The 23,708-nt window shown below is 45.9% G+C and overlaps 1 protein-coding gene across 9 annotated transcripts in view; it reads left to right on the top strand.

Moving 5' to 3' along the window:
• The first annotated feature begins 12,006 nt into the window (after positions 1 to 12,006).
• Positions 12,007 to 23,708, top strand: part of LOC137675699 (NAD-dependent malic enzyme, mitochondrial-like) — a 46,594-nt gene continuing 34,892 nt past the window's right edge. For 8 of the 9 annotated variants that reach the window (XR_011049974.1, XR_011049977.1, XR_011049975.1 and 5 more), the window contains exons 1-2: positions 12,007 to 12,108; positions 21,645 to 21,771. Coding sequence is in view for 5 of the 9 variants with exons in the window: in XM_068421888.1 (XP_068277989.1) it covers positions 21,664 to 21,771 (108 nt within the window). In the remaining 4 variants the exon portion in view is untranslated. Of the gene's footprint in view, positions 12,124 to 21,644; positions 21,772 to 23,708 lie in introns of all 9 variants that reach the window. The other variant, XM_068421884.1, reaches the window with a different exon arrangement.

Genomic DNA, 23,708 nt, shown 5'->3' with positions numbered 1-23,708 from the left:
TGTGGTTTTAATGTGCCAGGCCATCGAATCCACACAGTCCAATGAACTCGGTTGTCCCTCTCATTCATGTGGCTGGAGGCAGAGCCCCCCTAATTAACGAATGGATTCGTGCTGCTCACAGGGACTTCAGGAATTTTAAGGTATGGGTTCGTGCTGCTTATGGGGATTGGACCTTCATTTCCCTTATTCACATTTGGGAAATAGGGATCTGAGGCCCATCTACCCTGACTGGAGTCCTGCTCACTGGTAACTGGAGCAGCCATCCTCCTAGGAAAATTTTCTCTGGTATTTCTTTTAGCTTGCAACTCATGTATTCGTGCCTGTAGGGTACTGGTAGGTTGTCCATGCCATCTGCTCATGTCCTCCCCATAATCATGCAGGGTAAACCACAGGATACCTCGTGACGTGTTCCATTTCCTTTGAACCGGTCCTGCAGGAGAGCGTTTTCTCCTAACGGCTGCAACGTGGGCCTGTGTAGGTAGAGAGTCAAGTTTATTCTCAGTCCTGGACAGTTTGTCTGACAGTTGTTTAAATGAGTCCTTCTTTTCCTTAGTTTTTCCACAGCTGAGACACGGGCCTGCAGTGGGGAAGAAATACTATCTTCATATTGTCGCATACAGTTAGCCATTTTACCCATAGTAGATTGTGCCATATCATCTTCTCCCCAGTCCAATATTGACAACGTATGGGTATGTGTCGGTGGAGCACTCTTCACAACCTTCCGGAACATGGATCGGTTGCATTCCACTTCATCAGGATTTACAGGATCTACAATTTCCCGTGGGTATCTATAAATGATCTCTTGCACAGCCAGTTCTCTAAGGTAGTTAATACCTTTTTCTATAGTGGTCCATTTGCTTAGGTGGCTCATAACATCATCTTTATACCTGCTCTTTACAGCTGACAAGAGTCGCCTCCAGAGACTGATAGTGTTTGACCTTCTTGCGAGTGCCTTATCAATACCACCGTCTCTGGACAGGGATCCCAACTGTCTGGCTTCTCTGCCATCTAATTGCATGCTATCTGCCCCATTATCCCAGCATCGGAGCAACTAGATAATAATTGGCTCACCTTTATGATGGCTGAAGTCTTTCCTTATATTTCGCAGGTCCTTCAGGGATAAGGAGTGGTAGGTTACCTCTACGTCCGAGTCCTCCTCCTGTGATAGTTCTGCTTTAGAAGGACCTTTCTTGTATGATGGATCTGCTTTAAAAAGACACTCAAGGATACCCTCATCTGCATTGGGCCCTGACTCTGCCTGAGAAGGGCCCTCACCTGTGTCAGGTGATGGCTCTGCCTTAGAAGGCTCTGAGTCATCATCCTTTTCTTCACGAGCTGATTTCTTTTGGTATTTCTTCCTGGTTACAGGGGTGATTGGTACCGGCACAGATCGGGTAGATGCTGGGGTTTGAGTAGATGCAGTGGCTGTCTTGGGAGTGCTGAGACTCGCTAGGGTCTGAGTAGCTGCAGTGGCCATGTTGGGTGTAGTCTGAGTAGCTGCAGTGGCCATCTTGAGGCATGCAGCAGCTGCGGCATAGGCTGCCGGGGTTTGAGTGGACTTAGTGGCTGTAGCGGCAGCACGTGCTGTAGGAGCTGAGGTGGATGCATAACACCTGCACCTGCACTGATATTTAACCTTATACCACACCTGAAACCCATTCAGGTCAACCGATAATAAAAACATGCTATTTAGATAGTCCCATCCAAATTTCTCAGAATCTAGTGGAATCAGCTTGGCAGAAAAGGGGAAGGTACTATTTCCTGAAGTAAAACTGAAAATGTAATCACTAACAAAATCAGCTAAAGGACGCCCGGAGTGCGCAGATGAAGTTGCTGCTACCGATTTGCGATTAAAGTTGCCGATCATTATGTCATAGAGATAAGAGATCGGAATAGTAACAGCCCAGTTTATCACGGCATAAATCAGTATCAGACCCCATACCAAAATGATGCATTTCAACCAGCGCCCACTGCTAAACCGCATGTAAACATTAAGAAGCAAGCAATAGCACAGTGCCCACGGCAGGTAAGGCAGCATTGCAATACTCAACTGTGAAAGAAACTCTATAAAGAGACAAGATAACACAGTGTTCAAAAGCAACATTACCATCTTAGCTATCTGTTTTAATTTCCAACCCCTCGTAAATCTCAAAGGAAGAAATCTGATACTCCCCCAGCTGAGCTCTCTGGGTTTCCTCCTGCCGGAGCTGGGATTTGACTTATCAGAGCAACCTGTTGGAGCTTCTCTCGTGCCCCATGTTGGGTGCCAATAAATCTGTCACAGTTTAAAGCTGGGCCGGCTATTAAACTGGTGGCAGACACTCTCTGTTAACCCTTCCCCCCTCCAGAACGGGGAGAGATGTTCCACTCCCTTAATCATCTTTGTGGCTCTGCGCTGGACTCTCTCTAGCAGTTCCCTGTCCTTCTTGAACTGAGGGGCCCAGAACTGCACACAATATTCCAGATGCGGCCTCACCAGGGCAGAGTAGAGGGGGAGGAGAACCTCTCTTGACCTGCTAACCACACCCCTTCTAATACACCCCAGGATGCCATTGGCCTTCTTGGCCACAAGGGCACACTGCTGGCTCATGGTCATCCTGCTGTCCACTAGGACCCCCAGGTCCCTTTCCCCTACGCTGGTCTCCAACAGGTCTGCCCCCAACTTGTACTGGTACATGGGGTTGTTCTTGCCCAGATGCAGGACTCTACACTTGCCCTTGTTATATTTCATTAAATTTCTCCCCGCCCAACTCTCCAGCCTGTCTAGGTCTCTCTGAATGGCAGCACAGCCTTCCAGTGTGTCAGCCACTCCTCCCAGTTTTGTGTCATCAGCAAACTTGCTGACAGTGCACTCTATTCCCTCATCCAAGTCATTAATGAATATATTGAATAGTGCTGGTCCCAGTACCGACCCTTGAGGGACTCTGCTAGACACAGGCCTCCAACTGGACTCTGTCCCATTGACCACCACTCTCTGGCTTCTTTCCTTCAGCCAGTTCACAATCCACCTCACTACCCGATCATCCAGACCACACTTCCTCAGTTTAGCTGCGAGGATGCTGTGGGAGACCGTGTCAAACGCTTTACTGAAATCGAGATAGACCACATCCACAGCTTTACCATCATCTATCCACTGGGTTATGTCCTCATAAAAGGCTATCAAGTTGGTTAAGCATGACTTCCCCTTGGTGAAGCCATGTTGACTGCCCCTAATGATCCTCCTATCCTTGATGTGCCTAGAGACAGCACCAAGGACAAGTTGTTCCATTACCTTTCCAGGGATGGAGGTGAGGCTGACCGGTCTATAGTTACCCGGGTCCTCCTTCTTGCCCTTTTTGAAGACTGGAGTGACATTCGCTTTCCTCCAGTCCTCAGGCACCTCTCCCGTTGCCCACGACTTAGCAAAGATGATGGAGAGTGGCCTAGCAATGACTTCCGCCAGCTCCCTCAGCACCCGCGGGTGCATCCCATCAGGACCCATGGATTTATGGATGTCCAGATTGCTTAATTGGTCCCTGACCCAGCCCTCATCAACCAAGGCAGATTCCTCCTCTATCCTGACTTCCTCTGGGGCCTCAGGGGTCCGGGGCTCCTCAGGACAGCCTCCAGCAGTATAGACAGAGGCAAAGGCGGCATTCAGTAACTCCGCCTTCTTTTTATCCTCTGTCTCCAGGGCCCCCACCTCATTCATCAGTGGGCCTACATTGCCTCTAGTGTTGGTTTTACCTGCAATGTATTTGAAGAAGCCCTTTCTGTTGTCCTTGACCTCTCTTGCAAGGTTTAATTCCAAGGAGGCCTTAGCTTTCCTAGTTGCCTCCCTACATCCTCTGACAACAGACTTATATTCCTCCCAAATGGCCAGCCCCTCCTTCCATGATCTGTACACTCTCTTCTTCCACTTGAGTTTGCCCAGCAGTTCCCTGTTTAACCAGGCAGGTCTCCTGGTACCCTTCCTTGACTTCCTACCTGTTGGGATGCTCTGATCTTGAGCTCGGAAGAAGCAGTCCTTGAATGCTAACCAACTATTTTGGGCCCCCTTACCTTCTAGTACCCTGTCCATGGGATTTCCCCTAGCAATTGCTTGAAAAGGCCAAAGTTGGCCCTACTGAAGTCCAGGGTTATTAGGTTATATTAGGAGGGTATTCTTTCCTGTGAGGGTGGTGAGACACTGGCACAGGTCGCCCAGAGAAGCTGTGGATGCCCCCTCTCTGGCCGTGTTTAAGGCCAGGTTGGATGAGGCTTGGAACAACCTGGTCTAGTGGAAGGTGTCCGTGCCCATTGCAAGGGGGGTGGAACTAGATGATCTTTAAGGTCCCTTCCAACCCAAACCATTCCATGATTCTATGATTATGCTGTTTCTGGTGACCTGAGCCCACACTGTGCAGGCACTGAGGCCACCGGGATTGTATCCATGTGTCTAAAAAATATAAATGCCCATCTTCAGCTTTGACAGTACAGTCACTGCACCCTCTGACAGAGAAGGCAGAAGGGAGGAAACCTTCCCATGTGGGACTGAACTGATAGGTGTACCTGTTAAATTAGGTGGCTTTTAAAAACTCTGCTAAATTACGTGGCTTTTAAAACCCAAGAGGCTCATGCTTTGTAGCAATATTTTAAAAATTATATTGGAGACTGCTTTTTCACTCATTGAGAGAAGCATGTGATCTATTGGGGGAACTCAAAGTAAGACATCCAAATCTTTCTGAACAGTAACCTGGTGCTGCCACCAGTTTGCCCGTGAACTCTGCACCCCCCCAGGTATTTGGGACAGGGATAACATTCAGCTCACATTCACACGCGTTTATCAGCAGTTGAAAAAATACAATGGCTTGTTGTTCAGGCCTTTGTATGCAGTGCTGGAAAGGAAAATACCCAAAAAGCAACCTGTATAGCTGCTGTCCCTGTGAGTATTCTCCAGTGGCTGCAGTTTGCAGTCTACAGGAGCTGTGGGGAACGACTGTGACTGAGGGAGAGGAATTAACTGAATCTCCTGGGCTCAATCATGCAGAAAATACACACTGACCGCAGTCCCACGTGCCTGCTTCCAGGCCTGGCCGCGCGCTATCCCTGGGGACGGCTGCGGTGAGGGTTGGCATCTGGAGGCTTTTGCTTCTGGCAGCGTCTAACAGCTTCTGGTGGCAGTTCCCTGATTAGGGACTGCCAGCACATTTTGTCTTCAACTGAGTCCCAGAGCAGCGCAGGAGCAGCCCCAGGAGCGCATTAAATGAGGCCATTAAATAACAGCGGGGGTGCAAAGGGACCCCCAAACCCTCCTCAGGACAGAAGGGATTGCTCGAGCCTGTGGATCACGCAGCCTAAGCTCAGGTCCTGCAAAGAAAAGGGAGCAAACCCTTCTGGAAGGCATTTCCAAGCACATGAAGGGGAGAAAGGTGGTTGGGAAAAAGCAGCATAGATGTACTGAGGGTAAATTGTTCCTAAGAGCTTTCTGTGATGGCTGCCTGATGGCTTTCTTCTTGCAGCACGCTGCCTTTAGACCTCTGGCCAGCCGGCTCAGAGCAGAGGTAAGATCCGTGGCTTCTGCAGCTCCATGTCACACCATCTTTTATCCTCAAGTACCTTTTGGCAAGTGGCTTCATTCAGCCTCAGCCCACCTGATCCTCGGATTGAGGAAAATAAGCCTAAACTGGAGATAACCTTGCTATCTAAATAGGTCTGTATTTTCAAGAGACTCGAGTTCCCTCGCTCTCGGAAAAATCTTGTTTGTGGAAGCTGTCAAGAATCAGAGACTCCCATTCACAGCAGTGCTGATGAAATCTTGATGGAGTTAGGTTCTCTGTAATTTAAACTACAGAAGAGCTTCTGAATAAGTGCCAAAGCTTGCTTTATAGCAGAGGTTTTGTAGCTGGCTCGTAACTCTCTATCCAGATATCTCATAACTAAGACGTCTGACACTGTTCCAAATCCAGATGTCTGCACATTCTGGGAAGTGATACGACGCATAATCGATGTAGAGGATTTATGGCTTTTCTTGTTTATTTGAGATATAAAACCTCATCATGTAATTGCTTCTCCTTGATCACATTTTTAATATCAACCTTCTTCTGCAGGAGGAGTTAGATGTTATGATTCGGCTAGCAATATGTGGCCAGTGAGAGGACATGCCAGATGACTTTAAAATGCAAAGGAGTCCAAGCAGGACATAGACGTAACACCGTGGGTCAGCAGCTGTGACACCATTTTAGCAGAGTCCCATGGATTGCTTTGCCTTTAGCAGGCAAATGGTAGCTCTGAAAGCAAAAGCTGTTTCTCTTTAGTGCCAAGCTGGTGCTCTGCTTATCAGCTCGCAGTCTCTTTTCTCACTTCTTTCATAGGAAACTAAGCTGATTTGCACTGGTTAGGATGCTATCCGTCGCTAGCCTTACAAGAAGTCAGGGTGGAGGTGATTATATTGTGCTAACAAATACAGAATATTCACTTTTTGGCCTCTCAAGCCAGTACAATTCGGAGACCTGTGAAGGTTAATGGATATTTTTTGGCAGATCTAGCCATTATTTTTGTCTGTCGCTGCCATACAGAGACAAAAGCACGCTGTTCTCATTAGTTTCAAGGCTGAGACACCAGTGTAATTGTCTGGGAGCCCAGGCTGAGAGCTTGGTGTCCATCAGTTTAAAAGCAGAAGCAAGAGTCATTGAGTGTGCATATGCAGAGGGCTGATGGGACTCATCCTGTCACTCATTCCTTTCAGGTCTCACCACTGGCTCTGATCACTCCCTGTGAGGTCCATTCTCATCCTGCAGCACACATACACACCGTATTAGATGACAGAGAGACGGAAAAGCGCTGTATGCTGCTTTCAAGATCTTAAACTCAGATGCAATGTCACCAAACCCTTACTGGTGGGGTTAGACTCTCCCCTGAGGTGTCTGAGTAACACCTCTTTCCAGTTTAACAGAAGTCGGTGGGACTTTAGGACTTCTAAACTCATTGTGATTTCAGTGTCAAGTTTTTGGTGCTTTTTATACCCACCTTGGTCAAATAAAGGCAGGACAATCCCAACTTGATATATACTGAGCCATCAGAAGAGGGCAGTCCTTCCCCTCTCTACTTGCTGTGCTTCATGCTTGAAATAACAGTCTCAAAGCCACAAGTGGATGCTGCAGACTTGTGCTGATATCTGGTCAGGGATGTGGATAGATGCAACCCCTGAATGACATTGCTGCCCTGGAGTAGGGCCCAGCACCAACATGATTCTATCAACAAAACTGCATTTTCACCTTACTTGCTACTTTCACCGCGGAGCTGCCAAGTACAGAGTATCTGGGAGGATTACGTTGGTCCTCAGCCCCCTCCTGGGTAATCCCACAAAAGGGAGATGGAGCGATAAACCATTTGAGCTTCATGATGAAAATTAATTGGTTACTTCTGCGGTTAAAGGAGATAGATACATTAAAGAAACAAGGTTTCTCTCCTGAGCCTAAGTTGCCAGCCTCAGTTCAGGCCCTGTGTCCTTCTGTCCTTCCATGAAGACAGTTAAGGAGCTCAGCCACTTGAGAAGAAATAGAAGAAACATGATGTCAAGGAAGATGATTCAGAAGGGCAGAGGTAGGGTGCTGTAGGTGATCTCTGGAAGAAAGCTCCCAATTATGAGGATGGTATAGGAAAAGGTCAGTATGTATCTGCACCAGAGCTGAGAGCTGTGACCACAGCACATATAAATATACCTGGTTTGAATGCAACGAATACAACTGCCAGCAGTGGAGAAGAGGAAGGGGTTTACCCTGATTCCCAGCAGAAAAATAGATTTATTGGGGGATGAAGGCCCCAAAAAGACTGTGGCCTCCCCCTGTGAAGGCCACTTCGTGTGGTACCTGTGGTCTCTGCCCCAGATGGTACGGCAGGAACTGGGCAGCCTTTTCTTTACAGGGCACTTGCTTCTGGCCCCACCATGGTGGCCAGATTAGCTCCAGTACAGGTAAGTTTGTGCAAACTGCAACCGTTATCTTCTACTTGCTGTGTGGCTGTATGAATGGAGCAAAAATGAGGAGGGAGGAGATGGTCATCAGTCAGGATAAGTAAAGTAGCATGGGGTGGTGTTGAAGGTGGACTGAAGGAAGAGCCAAGCAAGATGAAATACCACCTGGTTAGACCATCTCAGGTTTTGTAACCACGTCCCTGGCTGTTCAGGAGCTCAGCAGAGTAGAAGCAACTGCTGATCTGAGGTCAAATGGGCCACCAGGCTAAAAAAAAGAGGCTCCAGATCAAATGCAGAGAAAGTAAAACATAAATCAAAAAGCAGCAAATATCAGACCTGTTAACATACAATGACAGTTCTATGAGCCACTGACAAAGGAACTCAGCAGAAGTAGGGAGGGGAGGGACCTGTATCCATGCACCCCAAAGCTCCCTAACTAGGAAGACTTACAGACCTGTATGGATCTATGTTTAAACAACATCATCCCTAATCAAGACAGATTTAACAGTCCCCGGGAGCTGGAGCTTTATCATCTACACTGCTAAATCATTAGCACAATCCCAGGCATGGTTCTAGATCAGGCCAGCTAGCATTTTCCCAAACAATTGCTGGAGACAGTGTGGGAATTAACATGGGAAACACTCTTCCCAAAATCCAGTCCACATGTGAATGTTGGTTTGGATGGTAAAACACTTTAATAGTGTGGATGTGGGCTGTTCTCATGCGAGTTGGTCACAGAGCCAGAGAATAGTCTGTATGCATTTGATGATTGCAAAAATGCTACATGAGAAATTGTAAGTAGAATCACTTTAAAAGATAGAACAAAATTACTAGGCAGGAGTAGAATCAAAATAGTGGAAACAGTGTAAAGGTAATTAGCAGAGTTGTTGCTCTAAAGCTGTAGAAGAGGCAAGGTTTGTGGAGAGAAGTACTATCTTTTAGTGGAATTGGTCTAATAAAATATACTATTTTTCTTCACAAACCTTGCCTCGAGGTAACGATCGTCTTTACTGCCTAGTTCCTGCTATAGTCTCATCATGTAAACGAGAAGAGTCAGTAGGGTCATCTCTCTCTATGAGGATTAGTCTAACCATATAGTTAACTCTCAGAGTTTTTTAACAGAAATAAAGAGTGGAAGGTGAAGATGCCAGTTTTTATCAAGCTGCAGAAACTTTCTTCCTGAGAGAAGAAAGTAGCTTGTCTGCCAGGCTGTACTGTAAAAAATTCTGAGATTGGTGGTAGATAAAAACTAACATGACTGCTTAAATAATTATTTGTTCAGTAGCTGTATATATAAAGCTACAACATCAGTGTATTAGTGTAGGTGTTGGAGGGAAGGAAAAGATCCCTGGATCTAGGTGAGTAGAACAGAGAAGTGATTTTTTTTTTTTTAAATTCACATTAGGAATCAGTGATATAAAAAACAAGAACATCAAGTCCAGCTCTGGTGATGTGGCTTTAAATAGACTATTTGAAAAACTAGAAATGTTACAGAAAGGAGAGACAAAATTATCTCAAGGATTGGAAACAAAAGTCTTCTGTTTGATTTATCAGACAGACTTAGTTAAAATCAGTAATGTTTATCATGAGAAAAATGAAACAGGAAGTATCCGAGACTGTGATTTAGCAAAGAGAGACAGAACAAGCAGCAAATGATCCAAAGTCCAGATGGGAAACACAGCACAGTTGTAGGACAGTGGAAGTGATTTAATAAAACCACCTTGATGTATACCTTCAAACTACGATCAGATGACTTTTGGGAGATGCGTTTTACTTCAGCACAAACCGCTGGCTTCCTCCGAAGGGGAATGTGTGGGAAATCTGCTATGATAATTGAATAGTCTCCTGTTGTATTAAAAATTCCTGAATGAATTCGTGCCCTGTAGCGAGCGAGCTGTGACACTGCTCCTGCACAGCCCAGGGAGAGCAGAGCTGTGACAGTTGACTTTACAGAGCTGCGGAATGCCCAGGGCTCCCAGTTGTTCTCTTGGCAACAGCAAAGCAACAACATCACGTGTGTCAAAAGAAACTCTTCTGCGTTGAGCACCAAATATGGTGATAAAAGTTTTCGAGAGAAAGAAGGAACGACTGCTTCTCTTGTTCTACAGCCCAGGCGGTTGCATGAATTAGCTGTAAATGTAACAGTCACTCGGTGGCTGTGTAGTAGCATGAGATGAAGAACAAGCTTGAGAAAGCAGGCTCATACACGTATAGATCAGATGTAAAGCTCCTTTCGTTGTCTTAGGACAAGCCAGGTTTGGGTTATCAGGTAGCAGGCATCATTCCGTGCTGCTGCTGCTGCCCACCTGTACAAGGCTGGGGTTGTGTTAAGGCACGAAGCATGGTCCAGACCTCCTCTCCACAATGACCCGTCGCTTGGAAAAGCTTTGGTGGAGTCTGGATTTGAGAATGAATTTAAATGATACCAAAGAGCTGCTGGGAGAAAAAGCCAGTGCGAAAGTAGTAGTGGGTGGGAAGTCTAGAAGTGAAAGCTCTCCCTCCCATTAAAAATTGTTGCTGGGAGTTTCAGACCCTGCAGCCCTGTCACATCCCATTCCCTGGGGTGGAGGTTTTTCTCTTCTGGGACTAATTACAACACAGCTTTCAAGACAGTCGTTCTTTCACAAGGCAGCGTTATGCAGTGTATTTCAGCAAGGTGTTAACTGTTCATTAGATATATCAGGCGAAATCCTCAGCCAGTCTAAAATGACGTTGGGTTTACAGCAATACTGATTTATGCTCTTCAAGTATGAAGTCTGGCATTTTTAAATGCCTTTAATTTGGGCTATTTTTAGCCAGGCACAAAGTCATGACCTTGCATGTTATTTTAGCAGTCATCTCCTTTGTTTATAGGTGCAGCACCACATTATTCAGTAACATTTCAAAGCCACCACAGTCATGCTGACGGGGCAGGGGGAAGCAGCAGAATACACACTTCATGACAGGCCTCAAAATCATGATTAAAAGAGGAGGTTTTGATTAAGTGGGTTTATATATTTATTGTTAACAGTTACTATAGCAACTCTGCTTCTTTTAACTGCACAGTGCTCATTTGTACATCTAAAAATTTAAATCCCATTAAGTACCAGCAGAGAATTAACAGCCTCATAATTTGCGACACTGGGAAACATCTCAGCGTTCGGGCTGTAGAGGAGACGGACGAAGACTCAGATGAGCTGAGCGGCCACATTTCATGCCGTTGTACCTTCCCTGTCCAAACACTGAAAGCTTAGCTGGGGAAGAGCACCATTTCAAGGCAGGAACAGCATTAGGACATTAAACAGCCCTATGTTATTATGAAAAGCAATGCTTTTTCAGACCACGATTCTTTTCTAGGCCTGGCAATTTTAGTGCTGACCTGCAGCGTTAGCTGCCTCGCCATCTTCTGCCAAGTCTTCTGTTTTAATCCAACATTCTGTACATCACAGGGATTTCAGCCCTTCAGGCTCCGTATGGCAACACATGAGACAGAGGTTAACTCCTCAGTGCTTTTGTTCTGCATGTTTTGAGGAGTGCTAATCGGTGTAGGGCACCCAGCACGGCGGCCCTGGCCGTTGGGAAGCAGCATCCATCATGCTTCAAGTAACTATACCCAGGTGGAATCCTGTTTCCCTGCCACCAAGAGCCCACCTCTCTGCTACCTGCCTCCCGCTTTGCCTTTCCTGCCTCGCCCTCCTCCCCAGTGTGCCGCCATTCCAGGTGCCACATGGTAGCCCTCACAGCCCCTGTCCCCTCACCATCCCCATCCCCTCACAGCCCCCAGTCCCCCCACGCAACCCGTAGCCCCACCCTCTTTGTGGAACGCCGCTCTCGGCGCCCCGCCCCTCCACGCTGATTCGCCGTCGCGCCTGGCCTAATTAACATATAACAGGCCGCGCACTGCCGCGCCTGGCCTACTTTCCCCCCGTCAGGGCGGGGAGCCGCGGGGAAGAAGGCTCATTGGCCGACCGCTGCCGCCGGCCGGCGAGGAGCCTTCCTTTTCATTGGCTTCCTCGGATTGTCAGTCATGGGGAACGCCCCGTCCTCCGGGGTGTCCCTCCCTGGTGCCTCCTTCTTTGCTCCATTCAGTGGTGGGTTTCAAGGTGGACGGATCTCCGGCGGATGGGAGCTGCTGTTGCACAATAGAAACGGGTCATCGGCCAGCATCACTCAGAGGGCAGCAGCCGCAGGAGGAGGTAGATCCCGTTCTGGTAACAATTTTACAGTTGCAATGGCTTACGAAAGGCCTCTGTCTCTTTACAAACCAGTACCTCGGGGGCGTTTTCTCCAGAGCCTCGACTCTTGCTGCCTTTCTTCTTCCAGTGCCTCCCCCCCTTCAAATCTCTCCCCCAGCCCTGCCGCCTGCGTGTTGCCAGGGTGAGGAGAGGGCGTTCTCTTCGTGCCCTGGCCGAGTGTAGCACGGAGATGTGCGGTGGGCAGGATCGGGGCGGCACCGGGGCCGGGAGGGCACGGGTGTGGGTCCAGACCCGTCCTGCCGTGAGGGGACAAGCGGCCCGCCCGGCAGCGGCGAGGGGGATGGCAGAAGCTCCGTGTCCCTCGGTCCGGTCCCCTGGGGCCGACTGAAGTCGCACCAAACCAGCAGCTCGGCCCCCCTCCCCCCGTTTGTTGGGAGGCCCCGAGGCTCGGCCTGCTGCGGGGAACCCCCCGGGGGCAGCGGGGGCCGCCTGCCCGCCGCGGCCCACTGCCCTGGGCCCGGCTGGCCCCGGCGGCATGTGGAAAACACCAAGCGTGGGTGTTTTGCTTCGGAGGAACCAGGGCGTGCGCTGCCTGAGCCGTGCAGGGCGCCGTGTTTACCAGCTGTCAAAATGGGTGACAAATTCAGCTGCCTCCCTCTCAGAACAGCCTCCCTCCTTGGTAGCAGCTCCTGGGGTCAAGGCTGGCTGGACGCTCTCCCAAATTCCTCACATTCAGGGCGCAGCTGGTTCTGCAGCTCCTCAGTGTTGGCTGACGGTCCCCATGCCGACTTTGAACCTGCCAACTTTTATGGCGCGGCCCTAAAAGCTAGAAAGTAAAAGTTGGGAAGTAGCAGAGCTGCTGGTGTGGCGTTGGAAGAGGAAACGCGGTCAGGCTGCCTGTTGTTTTTAGAGCTGGTCTCTGCAGTCCTTGGGTTTTGCCTCTTCGCTATTAAAAGAAGCGGCTGTATGAAATGCCCCTGTCACAGGTCCCGCGTTCATCTTGGCCTCGCTGCGCCGTAACGTGAAATGGTGCTAGATAAGTGCTGAGCAACTTGGTGTGTTGTGTCATGGCACGATTCTCTCGCTACTTGAAGAAACCCAAACCCATACAGCAATGTTGATAAAGGGCTGATAAAAAAAGGACTATCTTGTAGCCGAGCAATCTATTAATTATTTGGTATCTTTGTGTTCTTAATTCCAAAAAGTTAGTAGTGAATAGCAAAGGGAAATTTTCTATATATGTGTATATACGCATGGGTAGTACGAAGAGCTAGGCAGAATATGAAACTGTAAGTAACCCATCTGCATGTGCAGCCAGCAGCATCTAATGTGATGTTTGGCTCTATTAGACGTGCTAAGGTCCGTAGAAATTTAGTCTGAGCATGTATTTTAAGAGAAAGTGTGTATTACAGTCCCAGGACAAAACTTCTGATAATCCTGTGCATTAGGTAGCGTTATGAGTCAGCAGCGTGATCGCAGACAAGATTTGAAGCTTTTTCTCCTGCTAACTAAGAAAGAAGCTGTCAAAATGCGTGGTAGTGTGCTGTGCTGGAGTGAGTAGTAATTGAATGTTCATCTTCACTACTGGTGGCAGCACCTTCGTTGCAACAGAAGGAACACTTTGCTGTTACTGCGTCTGGTAACTAATTGTGTGTTGGTAGTTTTTCAGATTCCTCTGTGATTTAAGCAGGAATTATTTTTTTAGAAGTCCAAACTTTAGTGCATGTGAAGGTTTATAAGTGGTTGACAGGCTTATACTTTGCATGATCTTCACTAAAGGTAATTCTGAATTAGCAAGCAGCTCGCTTTCTCCGTGCTTATTGCTGAGCTGTCCTCCCAGGAAGGATTCCCTTTTGTAAGTGTGCAGCAGTTGTTGAGAACATCCTTGTTTCTCTCTCAACTTATATCCAAAAAATCTGTGTTTTTGAACTGAAGAGAACAGCTCTAATACAGCTGTGTACCAGTTCTCCAGAATAAAGCAACAGTGGCTGTCTGTTTATTTCTGCGATTTTTCTGGGGATTCTGTGGGATAAGGCCTTTGTCCCACATATGTAGATGCACTTACCTTTATCACTGGCAGCCATCCCAAGAAGACAAATGGAATAAAATCAAGCATGTGAATACATCTTGTCAGAGTAGGCCAAAAATACTGCTGCTGCAGTTTCCACAGTACAAGATAACGGACTTTTTGATGCTTAAGAAAAATATTTAGGTCAGATCCATTAATTTATAAGAAAAATAGCTCTCTGATCTTGTGTAGTAAGAGCTTTTATGAACCAAGACTTCAATACCAAACAATTTAGTCCTGCTTCCTAGTTGTGCTGTGAGAAGTTTGCTAATACTGTAAGTTAAAGTAATTCAGACAACATATGCTTTGTTTACAAAGGTGTTCTGAATTTAGACTCATTTGAGCTCACCTAAGCGTGCTTTATTTGCTGAATGTTTCAAGCCTCAAGTTGTGAAGTTACTTACTCTGCTTAAGTACTTTACATCTAACTTTTCTCCTTGTTGAACTGATTACTTTTCTTCCCTCTTACTCTGAGGCAATTTCAATATGTTAAAGATCTGCTTCCAAAATGACCTGCTTACCACTGCCAAACATGTTATTAATAACACCTCCCCATATGATTGTTCCTTTTAATCTGCAGATCTCAAGGTACTTTAGAAATGTCCTTTAAAATGACAGCTCAGGACTTTGCTGGAAGGAACCTGAAATATTATTACCACCATTTTCTGCTAACTTCTCCCAACAGCACCTGGTCAGCTCAGGGAGTCAGAGGTGCTGAGCTGCTGTGCAGAACTGCATCACCCAGCCTCGTCTCTCTGCTCCTTCCTCTGCAGATGGATGCACTGGGGTGCTCCCAATGAAAAATGGAAGTGCCCTCCTTCCCCCTTGATCTGCAAAGCACCCGCTTTGACAGCTTGCAGGGACACCCGCAGGGACAGCTTGCTTTAAGTAAAAGTCTCATTGAGAGACACATTTATAGCTGGTACTTGCCTAATGTAATGATTTTAGACTGCTTTATCAGTACTGAAGTGGTGAAGCCAGCTAGCGTGTGCCTGGTTTGTGTCATGCTTGGGGAGGCAAGGCTTGTCTGTTTATTTAAAAAGAAGACTAGAGTGCAGTGGTGCATCTACACCAGACCTCGGGATGGTGCAGACTCCCTGGATAGATTGCTGTGGGTGCATAAGAGAAAATATTTGCACTGTAGAGCAGTGGTACTTAAAAAAACAAAACCATTTCAGGCCAGAAAGATTGGAAACTGAATTAGTAATTCTAGCTTGTGTTATCAAGAACAAGCTCCTGTTAACACGCAAGTCTTGATAATTTCTGCACATGAAAGACTGGAACTGTTCATTTACACAGGATTTCAGGGATGCTTGAAATATATTCATGTTTAGCCATCCTTCCAACTTCAAAGCCATCAAGTGTGAGTTGCTGTCCACTGAGAGATACTCCTTAGTGTTAAGGTCTAATCCACAAGTCAGGCAGCCTGTGCAGTAATTGAAGCAGACCTCGCTTTAATTGACACTGAGCTTCCTGACTCTCTGAGCAATGTAATTGTACCTTTTAAAAGTACGATGAACCTTTCCCTTAAAAGTAGCTTTTGCAATTTAACAAATCCATAATTGCAGCAGCACAACATTTGCTCCTAGATAAGTGCACTCGTGCAGTATTGGTAATTACTTTGACCTGGCCAGATGCCTCCTGATAAGGCACAGCAGAGAGCTGTCATCTGCTATGCTGAAGAATTTAATTCTCTTCAGTTCTGACCCAACATGTATGTGGTAATAAGGCAAAAATTACTGGTTGTATTGGCTTAAATCTAGTGGTGCACCACAGTCTTGTTTAGTCTGTATCATTGTCAAGTGCTGAAAGAAGAAAAGAAATCCTTGTTCTGGTTATGCTGACACATGTTTTAGCAGGAATGTTATTCCTCTTTCAATTCCTCTCCTTTCTTCATAATTCTTCCTCACAGGACGTTGCACAACCTTAGTCCTCTCTGTATCTGTTCTCACATCATTGCAATCCCCCAATCTTTCCCTCAGTTGACATCCTTCTCCCTTCTCTATCAGCCCTTACTGCCAAAATCATCTATCCCTTTTCTTATGGTTAAAGTACCACCATCTCAAGCCTGACCTGGATTGTCCTGTATGTGTATTCTTGAGGAGGAATTAGGACTTCTAAAGCAGAAAGACCTGGGCAGATGGGTGGCTTGTTCTTGCCAGGTTGGTGGCTGAGCAGAGCTGGGAGGAGAGGGTAGGTGAGTCCTGGTTTGGCCTAAACCAGGCCAATTTTCCTTTCAGTGATTTTTACTTTCAGCTAAGTCTCCTCTAAGTAACTGCACTTTCTGAAACTAACTGCATGTTTTGCAGACAGTGTCTGCTTCCAGGACTGATAACGCTCAAAGTTTGTAGTTATCACTGAGGTACCGGTAGGGATGTTATGAAGAAAAGCTCTTGCTGTACTTGTTCTTAGAGAAACCAAGGTCACTGCTAAATTCCTCACTGCTTACGAGTGAAGAGCCGAAGGGGGGTGTCCTGGTTTGGCCTAAACCAGGCCAATTTTCCTTTCAGTGATTTTTACTTTCAGCTAAGTCTCCTCTAAGTAACTGCACTTTCTGAAACTAACTGCATGTTTTGCAGACAGCGTCTGCTTCCAGGACTGATAACGCTCGAAGTTTGTAGTTATCACTGAGAGCACCGGTAGGGATGTTATGCAGAAAGGCTCTTGCTGTACTTAGTCTTAGAGAAACCAAGGTCACTGCTGAATTCCTCACTGCTTATGAGTGAAGAGCTGAAGGGGGGTCGCAGCTGCAGGGGGGAGCGGACAGGGCAGGTGACCCAAAATTGACCAACGAAGGTATTCCATCCCATACACGTCATTCTCAGTATAAAGCGGGGGGATCACAAGGGTCTTGGATGGCTTCTGCTGCTTGAGCCTTCGGCCCTTTCTTCTCCCTTCTCGCCCTTCTGCTATGGCCGGTGTCCAAAGAGGACCCTGTCTGTTTTCCTGCTGCCCCCGATCCCAATCCATGCATCCCTGAATCCAGTTCCCATCCGTCGCTGGGCCCAGCCTGGGCCTTCCACAGAATCACAGAATCAACCAGGTTGGAAGAGACCTCAGGGATCATCGAGTCCAACCATTGCCCTTACACCACCCTGTCAACTAGACCATGGCACTAAGTGCCATGTCCAGTCTTTTCTTAAACACATCCAGAGATGGTGACTCCACCACCTCCCTGGGCAGCCCATTCCAATGTCTAATAACCCTTTCTGAGAAGAAATTCTTACTGATGTACAACCTGAACCTCCCCTGGCGAAGCTTGAGGCTGTGCCCTCTTGTCCTATTGCTAGTTGCCTGGGAGAAGAGGCCGACTCCCACTTCACTACAACCTCCCTTCAGGTAGTTGTAGACTGCAATAAGGTCACCCCTGAGCCTCCTCTTCTCCAGGCTAAACAACCCCATCTCCCTCAGCCGTTCCTCGTAGGTCAGACCCTCCAGACCCTTCACCAGCTTGGTCGCCCTCCTCTGGACTCGCTCCAACACCTCAACATCTTTCTTGAAGTGCGGGGCCCAGAACTGGACACAGTACTCAAGGTGCAGCCTCACCAGTGCCGAGTAGAGAGGGACAATCACTTCCCTAGACCGGCTGGCTACTCTATTCCTAATAGAGGCCAGGATGCCATTGGCCTTCTTGGCCACCTGGGCACACTGCTGGCTCATGTTTAGCCGGCTGTCGATCAGCACCCCCAGGTCTCTTTCCACCAGGCCGCTTTCTAACCACTCTTCCCGCAGCCTGTAGTGCTGCATGGGGTTGTTGTGGCCAAAGTGTAAGACCCAGCACTTGTTCTTGTTGAACCTCATGCCGTTGGTCTCGGCCCATCTATCTAACCTGTCCAAATCCCTCTGTAGGGCCTTCCTACCCTCCAGCAGATCGACACTCCCACCCAGCTTGGTGTCATCTGCAAATTTGCTGAGGGTGCACTCAATTCCTACGTCTAGATCATCTATAAAGATATTGAAAGATATTCCCAGAGCCTGCCCTGCAGTGCTGTCGGTGGGGACGTGGCCGACATTGGGGGAGCTCGATCTTGGTTTTGTATATATATTTGTATATATTTGATTATTCCAATATTATTATTATACTCTTTTTCATTATTATAGTTTATTAAAGCTGTTTTAACTTTCCAACCTGTAAGTCTCTCTCCCTTTTCCCTTTCCCTTCGGGGGGGGGGGGGTAACAGAGAGCGTCTGCCACAGGTTTAATAGCCAGCCCAGCTTTAAACTGTGACAGTGAGTCACAGAGGGCCACGGCCATGCCAGCAAAGCACAGAGCTCTGGGCACTCCTGCAGAGCAGCGTGGACCAGGGAATGATGCTTGCTTTGTGGTTTCAGGGTAAGGCACATTAAGGTGAATTTTGGAGACAGATTCTTGCTAAAACATGTTTAAAAGTCTGCGACAAAAGGAGTTAGAGGAGATGTGCAAGATGGGAGATGAAACAGAAATAGGAAACAGAAAAGCCAGGGAAGGAAAGCTCAGGACTGAGTAACCAGTCAGGTTTTGTGCTGGATGTAAATTAACTGGGATCGTATCTCTTGGATCTCAACAGGGGGACTGAGTGGAGAATGAAGCCTGATTCTCCCACTTGCTTTATGCATCTGAGATACCTTCACCAAGAGAATCATTTTTAGGCGCTGGTGCGGCACCTCAGAGGAGAGGAGCAAGTCTCCCCTCTCACAGAGGAGAAAAGAAAGTAAGATTTGTACGATTTGAATCACACCCTTGAAAAGTCTCTTTCTCTCTCATTGATTAGAGAGTTAATTGATCAAGTTAGGAGAAATCCAGGCCAGGATCTTGTTTGGTTCTTAAATGCTCATTAATTGCAACAAACTAATTTAAATTTAATTAGAGTAAGATAAGGTGTGGTGTTTGGCCTGCTTTTTAATTCCTTGTTTAAAGTATTTGCTTATGACAGATTGAAGCCACCCTAACAGCAGCCTGATGGGATGCAGGCTGAGGTTTGCTCAGACACTGTGATCACACATCATTTTTAGCCTCCCGTGCATGAGGAGATGGACTCATAATTGTGTAACAATGGCAAACGAGCAGTCAGAATTAAAAACAGTTCAGACTGAATTTGCCATTCCTAAAGGCTGGTTGTTTTGTAGCACAAATTTAATTTTGCTTATCTGATCCTGATTTTCAGCTGCCCTGAGTTCTGGCAGAGCAGCTGTGTTTAGTTCACTGCTAGCTGGTTTAGCGAGGAATTATCATGTTAAAAGCAACATTTGCTTGTAGTGCTGACAAGGCTTTCATTTGTACTGTCTTCACACAGTAAATTTATGTTCTTTACCACGAAACAACTAAACACACGGATTTTGAGTGGAACTTTTTTCAATTGCAAGGCCTAAACAAACAAAGGAAGGATGAGAGAAAGGGATCATGCTGAATGTCAGTGCTGCTTTCCTCTATGCTTTATAATGGGTAGAAGAGAAACTTGGATATAACCGATGATGAAAAATATTAAATATTTGCATATTCTGTTAATGCTTGGAAGGATTTTGAAGAAAATTCTCAGATTGTAACTTGTAAGATCAGTCTGCCATCTTAAAAGTTGATTATGTGTAAATTTGATTATAGAAAGGTCTTCTAAAGTATTCAGGCTATATTGAAGATAATGAAGTTTTGTTCTTTAATCTGATTTTTGGCTACTGTCTGGAAGAAATTAAAAATCCAAACCATGCATCATTTCATTCTTTATAAATGTCTCATACCTGCTTTACTAGCCTTGTGTGTGTCTTGGATGTGAACATATAATTGGGCCAGGGGATGCTGGAGCACCGGCCGCAGGTGTCCCTCACCCATGCCAGCTGCAATGGAGAGGGGTTCCCTGCCATGCTGACCCTGGTTCTCTGCCTTCCTCTACTGACTGTATCAAAAGGTGGAGCTACATACAGATTTGAAGAACCTGAAGTATGTACAAACACTTCTCGAAGATATTCAGTGGGTCCGTAACTGTGTCGGTATCTCAAACACCGAGATTGCCCCCCTCACCGAACTGCTGCGACGATCACACCCTGCTGACACCATACAGCTGTCTGAGACTCAACAAAGCGCGTTGCGGTCAATCATCGCCAAATTACAAACTGCATGGTCGTCGCGACGCATTCGTGAACTACCTGTGTCTCTGCTTGTAATTAACAGTGAAAATATGGTTTGTGGTGTCATTTGTCAGTGGCAAAACAAAAAGGGGGAACTCTCCCAGGGCTACAACCATCCTCTGCTACCAGTTGTAGTAAGGGGAAAACCGGGGGGGGCGGTCACGGCTCTGAATATGTAAACCTATGGACCAATCACAAGTGCGATCGGGGCGCGTGATTAACATATGCATAGTCTATATAACCACTGCTTTCTTTGTTAATAAATGAGAAGCTTCCATACTCACATTGAGATTACGTAGCTTACTCTGGACCGTTCCCCAGCACCCGCGAGCGCGCCTCCCCTGGTTTTCCCTTTACTACAACTGTATACGCCTATTGCTAAAGGGATCTATTTTTTTCCTCTCCCAATGTCAGGATTCTGCACTATATTGCATCTGAGCTATGTACGTGTGTCCTTTCTGACCTGCCATCGTAACGTGTCTTCACACACACCATGGTCCTGTGTGCGGTCTTGCTGTGATTGTCTCTCTGTGTTGGTGAAATAATGTTTAGAGATGAGTCCAGTACGCGTTTCCTGGTGGTACTGCATTATACAAGCATGTAATAAATGCTAATTTCTGCTCCAAAGAGCTTGCAATTAATAGTTGAATAAAATGGGTTTGAGAACGGTTATCACCTGGCAAGACTAAGAACTAAGCTTTTGAGCGGTGCTAACAAATTTTTGTTAGGGAAACATATCCTTTATTGAAAATGATATATTCTCTCTGAAAATAACCTTTTTTTTTTTAAGGTTTGGAATTTTAAAAATCTAAGCATACAATCCAGAGTTCAGTGAATTTTTGACCATTTTAACTCTACATTTTCTTCTAATCTAGTTTTAATATGCTAATAGACATTCTTTCTTTCCTTTCTGTTGTCCAGGCCACAAGATTTCATTGTCAGAAAGCTATTGGAGAAACTCAGCTTAAATTTTCTTGCTGCACTAGCCCAAGTCATTCTGTCCTCCTTGGTATTTGCACCAGTGCCAGTTGCGTGGGTCACCACAAAGGTTAATATTTGCTCATGGCGATTCCGCTCTGGGTTTATGGTGCAGCTATAAGACAATACCTAGTGAATGCTGGCTGACTGCAGCCCACGGTGTAATGCTAGCTCACATTAGTATGTTCTCTCCACTCTCTCATGTGCTTTTGTCATTCTAAAGCCTTCCTTCTTTTTCTTCCTCCTGACTGCCTCAAGGCAATTTTGGGTTATTATCAGTGTTAGAGCAAAGAGCCTTATCTAGCATGTACCTATTTCTTTTTGCAACAGATGGCCTACAAATATGAACGTTAGTTCCACTGCCTGAATGATTTTCTTTTCCTTTTCCCAGGTGCAGTATATTAAAAAAAATGTTCTCCCGACTCAGAGTAGCTGCCACTCCCTGTGCAATGGCATGTCGCAGCGCACATACAAAAGAAAAAGGCAAGCCACTGATGTTAAACCCACGAACAAACAAGGTTGGTAGTGTGTTATTATCAAATATCTTATCTGCATCCTGTAATTGTCCACTGGACCTTGTTCCAGGGTTAAACCGCCTCCAGGAGGTGGACTGGGCCACAGCCAAAAAAAGGGTACAGAAGATGGAGGAGTCAGTGATCATTTCAAGTTTATTACATAGACACCTACAGTACAAGGACTTCCAATAACACCTTCCACTTCTGTCGGCCTGCGCTTCCCCTGGTTTGCTGTGGTTTACACAATCGATACTGCTGCTTCCTTGTGCCAAATGAAGAGTTGCTGATCCTTGCTGATAACTGGCTTAGTTTTTGGGCTGGTTGAATTGACGTAAAGCTTTAGCAGATAAACAGTCTTATTTCATAGTTTGCAAAAGTTAATTCTGAATTCAATCTTGCTAGTGGTAGTAAGTATTAGTAGGTTTTTCTCTTACCATTTGTTTTTTTTCTTTCCTTTCCCATCCTTACCTGTCTTTTGCAGGTGCATACTTACACCTTCATCAACTGGTTTGGGTTTTTATGTTTGAAGGCCAGCTTTCAAGTGCTTATTGTCAGGGTGTCTCAGAAAAGGTCATGAGCTATATCGGTAATGCCCTTGCTGTTGCAGCCAAACAATTGCAGAACATACTGTAACTGCATTGCTGGCATCCATGTATATTTACGATCTTCCCTGATGTTTGATTTCTGCTCTGTGACAGGGATTCAAATTACAGTTAATTGGCTTCAGGACCTTTTATTCTGCTGGAGATCCCTGCTGTGCCAAGGCAGCATTTTAAGCTTGTTGGGTGCTTAGAACACTGTTAGGACAATCTCATTTGTTTAGTGCTGGCCATTAAATTGTTATTTATATTGTGGTAATGCTTCAGATTCTCACTCCAGGGCCCGGATTTCTTCTTCCAGCACAGAACAGAGGATGCATGAGTAGATGATCCCTGACCTTGGTGATGTCCATTCTGCCACATAGAGTGGCATCAATATGTCTTTATCTTCACTGGAAATACGTGACCTGTAAGATTACTTGTATGTTTGCTTTCTGTGTGCTTGCAGCAGATTTGTGATTCTGAATAATTTGTGATGCTTTCTGTATTTTAGTTGATGATTTTTCTACCTTGTGGCATCAATTCTTCTTGTTACTCTCTAAGTGCGTGACTGTATTTTGTACAGTTGATTCCATTACCCCTTTCTCTATTACTCTGTTCCTCAATATTGTTTGGTTATTTCATTCTTTAATACTGTTCTCCTGTACTGAAAATGCCTCTTAAATTTTTAGCTTCAGCTAAAATATCTTTAGGACATTGCATTAAACACACACATGTATGCAGACATATTTGTATGTATATGCCTGGGCATATGTGTATGGGAGTACATGGTAAATTTTAAAAAATAATTTGCTGATGGTGTCACAAGTGGCAGTTTAATCCCAGACTAATTCCTGAGGAACTGTCCCAGTGTCTACCTTCCACATGGGTGGTCACCTTCTCATAGTTTGTATTTAGCTAGACCATTAATCACAGTTTCATCTGCATTTGTTCCCAGCTTTTTCAGCCCAATTTATTTTCATCTATGCCCTACTGAATACTTCCAGAAACTCTTGATAGATTACCTTTGTTTAAAGAATCATTTTTCTTAACAAAGGTGTACGTGACCTCACTGACTTCTGGCAAATACCCAAACAGTGTGTTTCCAATTCGGAATAAAACCCAACCAAACAAAAAAAAAAACACACCAACCTGAAGTTAAAGTTAGTTGGACAAAATAAATAGGATAGGACAAGAGAATGTGAAGAAAGATTGTATGAACTTGAAGATCTAAAAGCAGATGCTCCTTTTCCCTTTCCACTGCCCTTTCTCACCATGCTGTTTTTTTGACACATTTGATTTATTTTAATAATTTTTAGACTGTGTCAGTTGGGTTGAGCAGCCAGGGTGTAGAATATGCAA

Source organism: Nyctibius grandis, chromosome W (assembly GCF_013368605.1).
Source record: "Nyctibius grandis isolate bNycGra1 chromosome W, bNycGra1.pri, whole genome shotgun sequence".
Lineage (NCBI taxonomy): Eukaryota > Metazoa > Chordata > Aves > Nyctibiiformes > Nyctibiidae > Nyctibius > Nyctibius grandis.
This window is presented reverse-complemented; position numbering and strand designations above follow the sequence as displayed.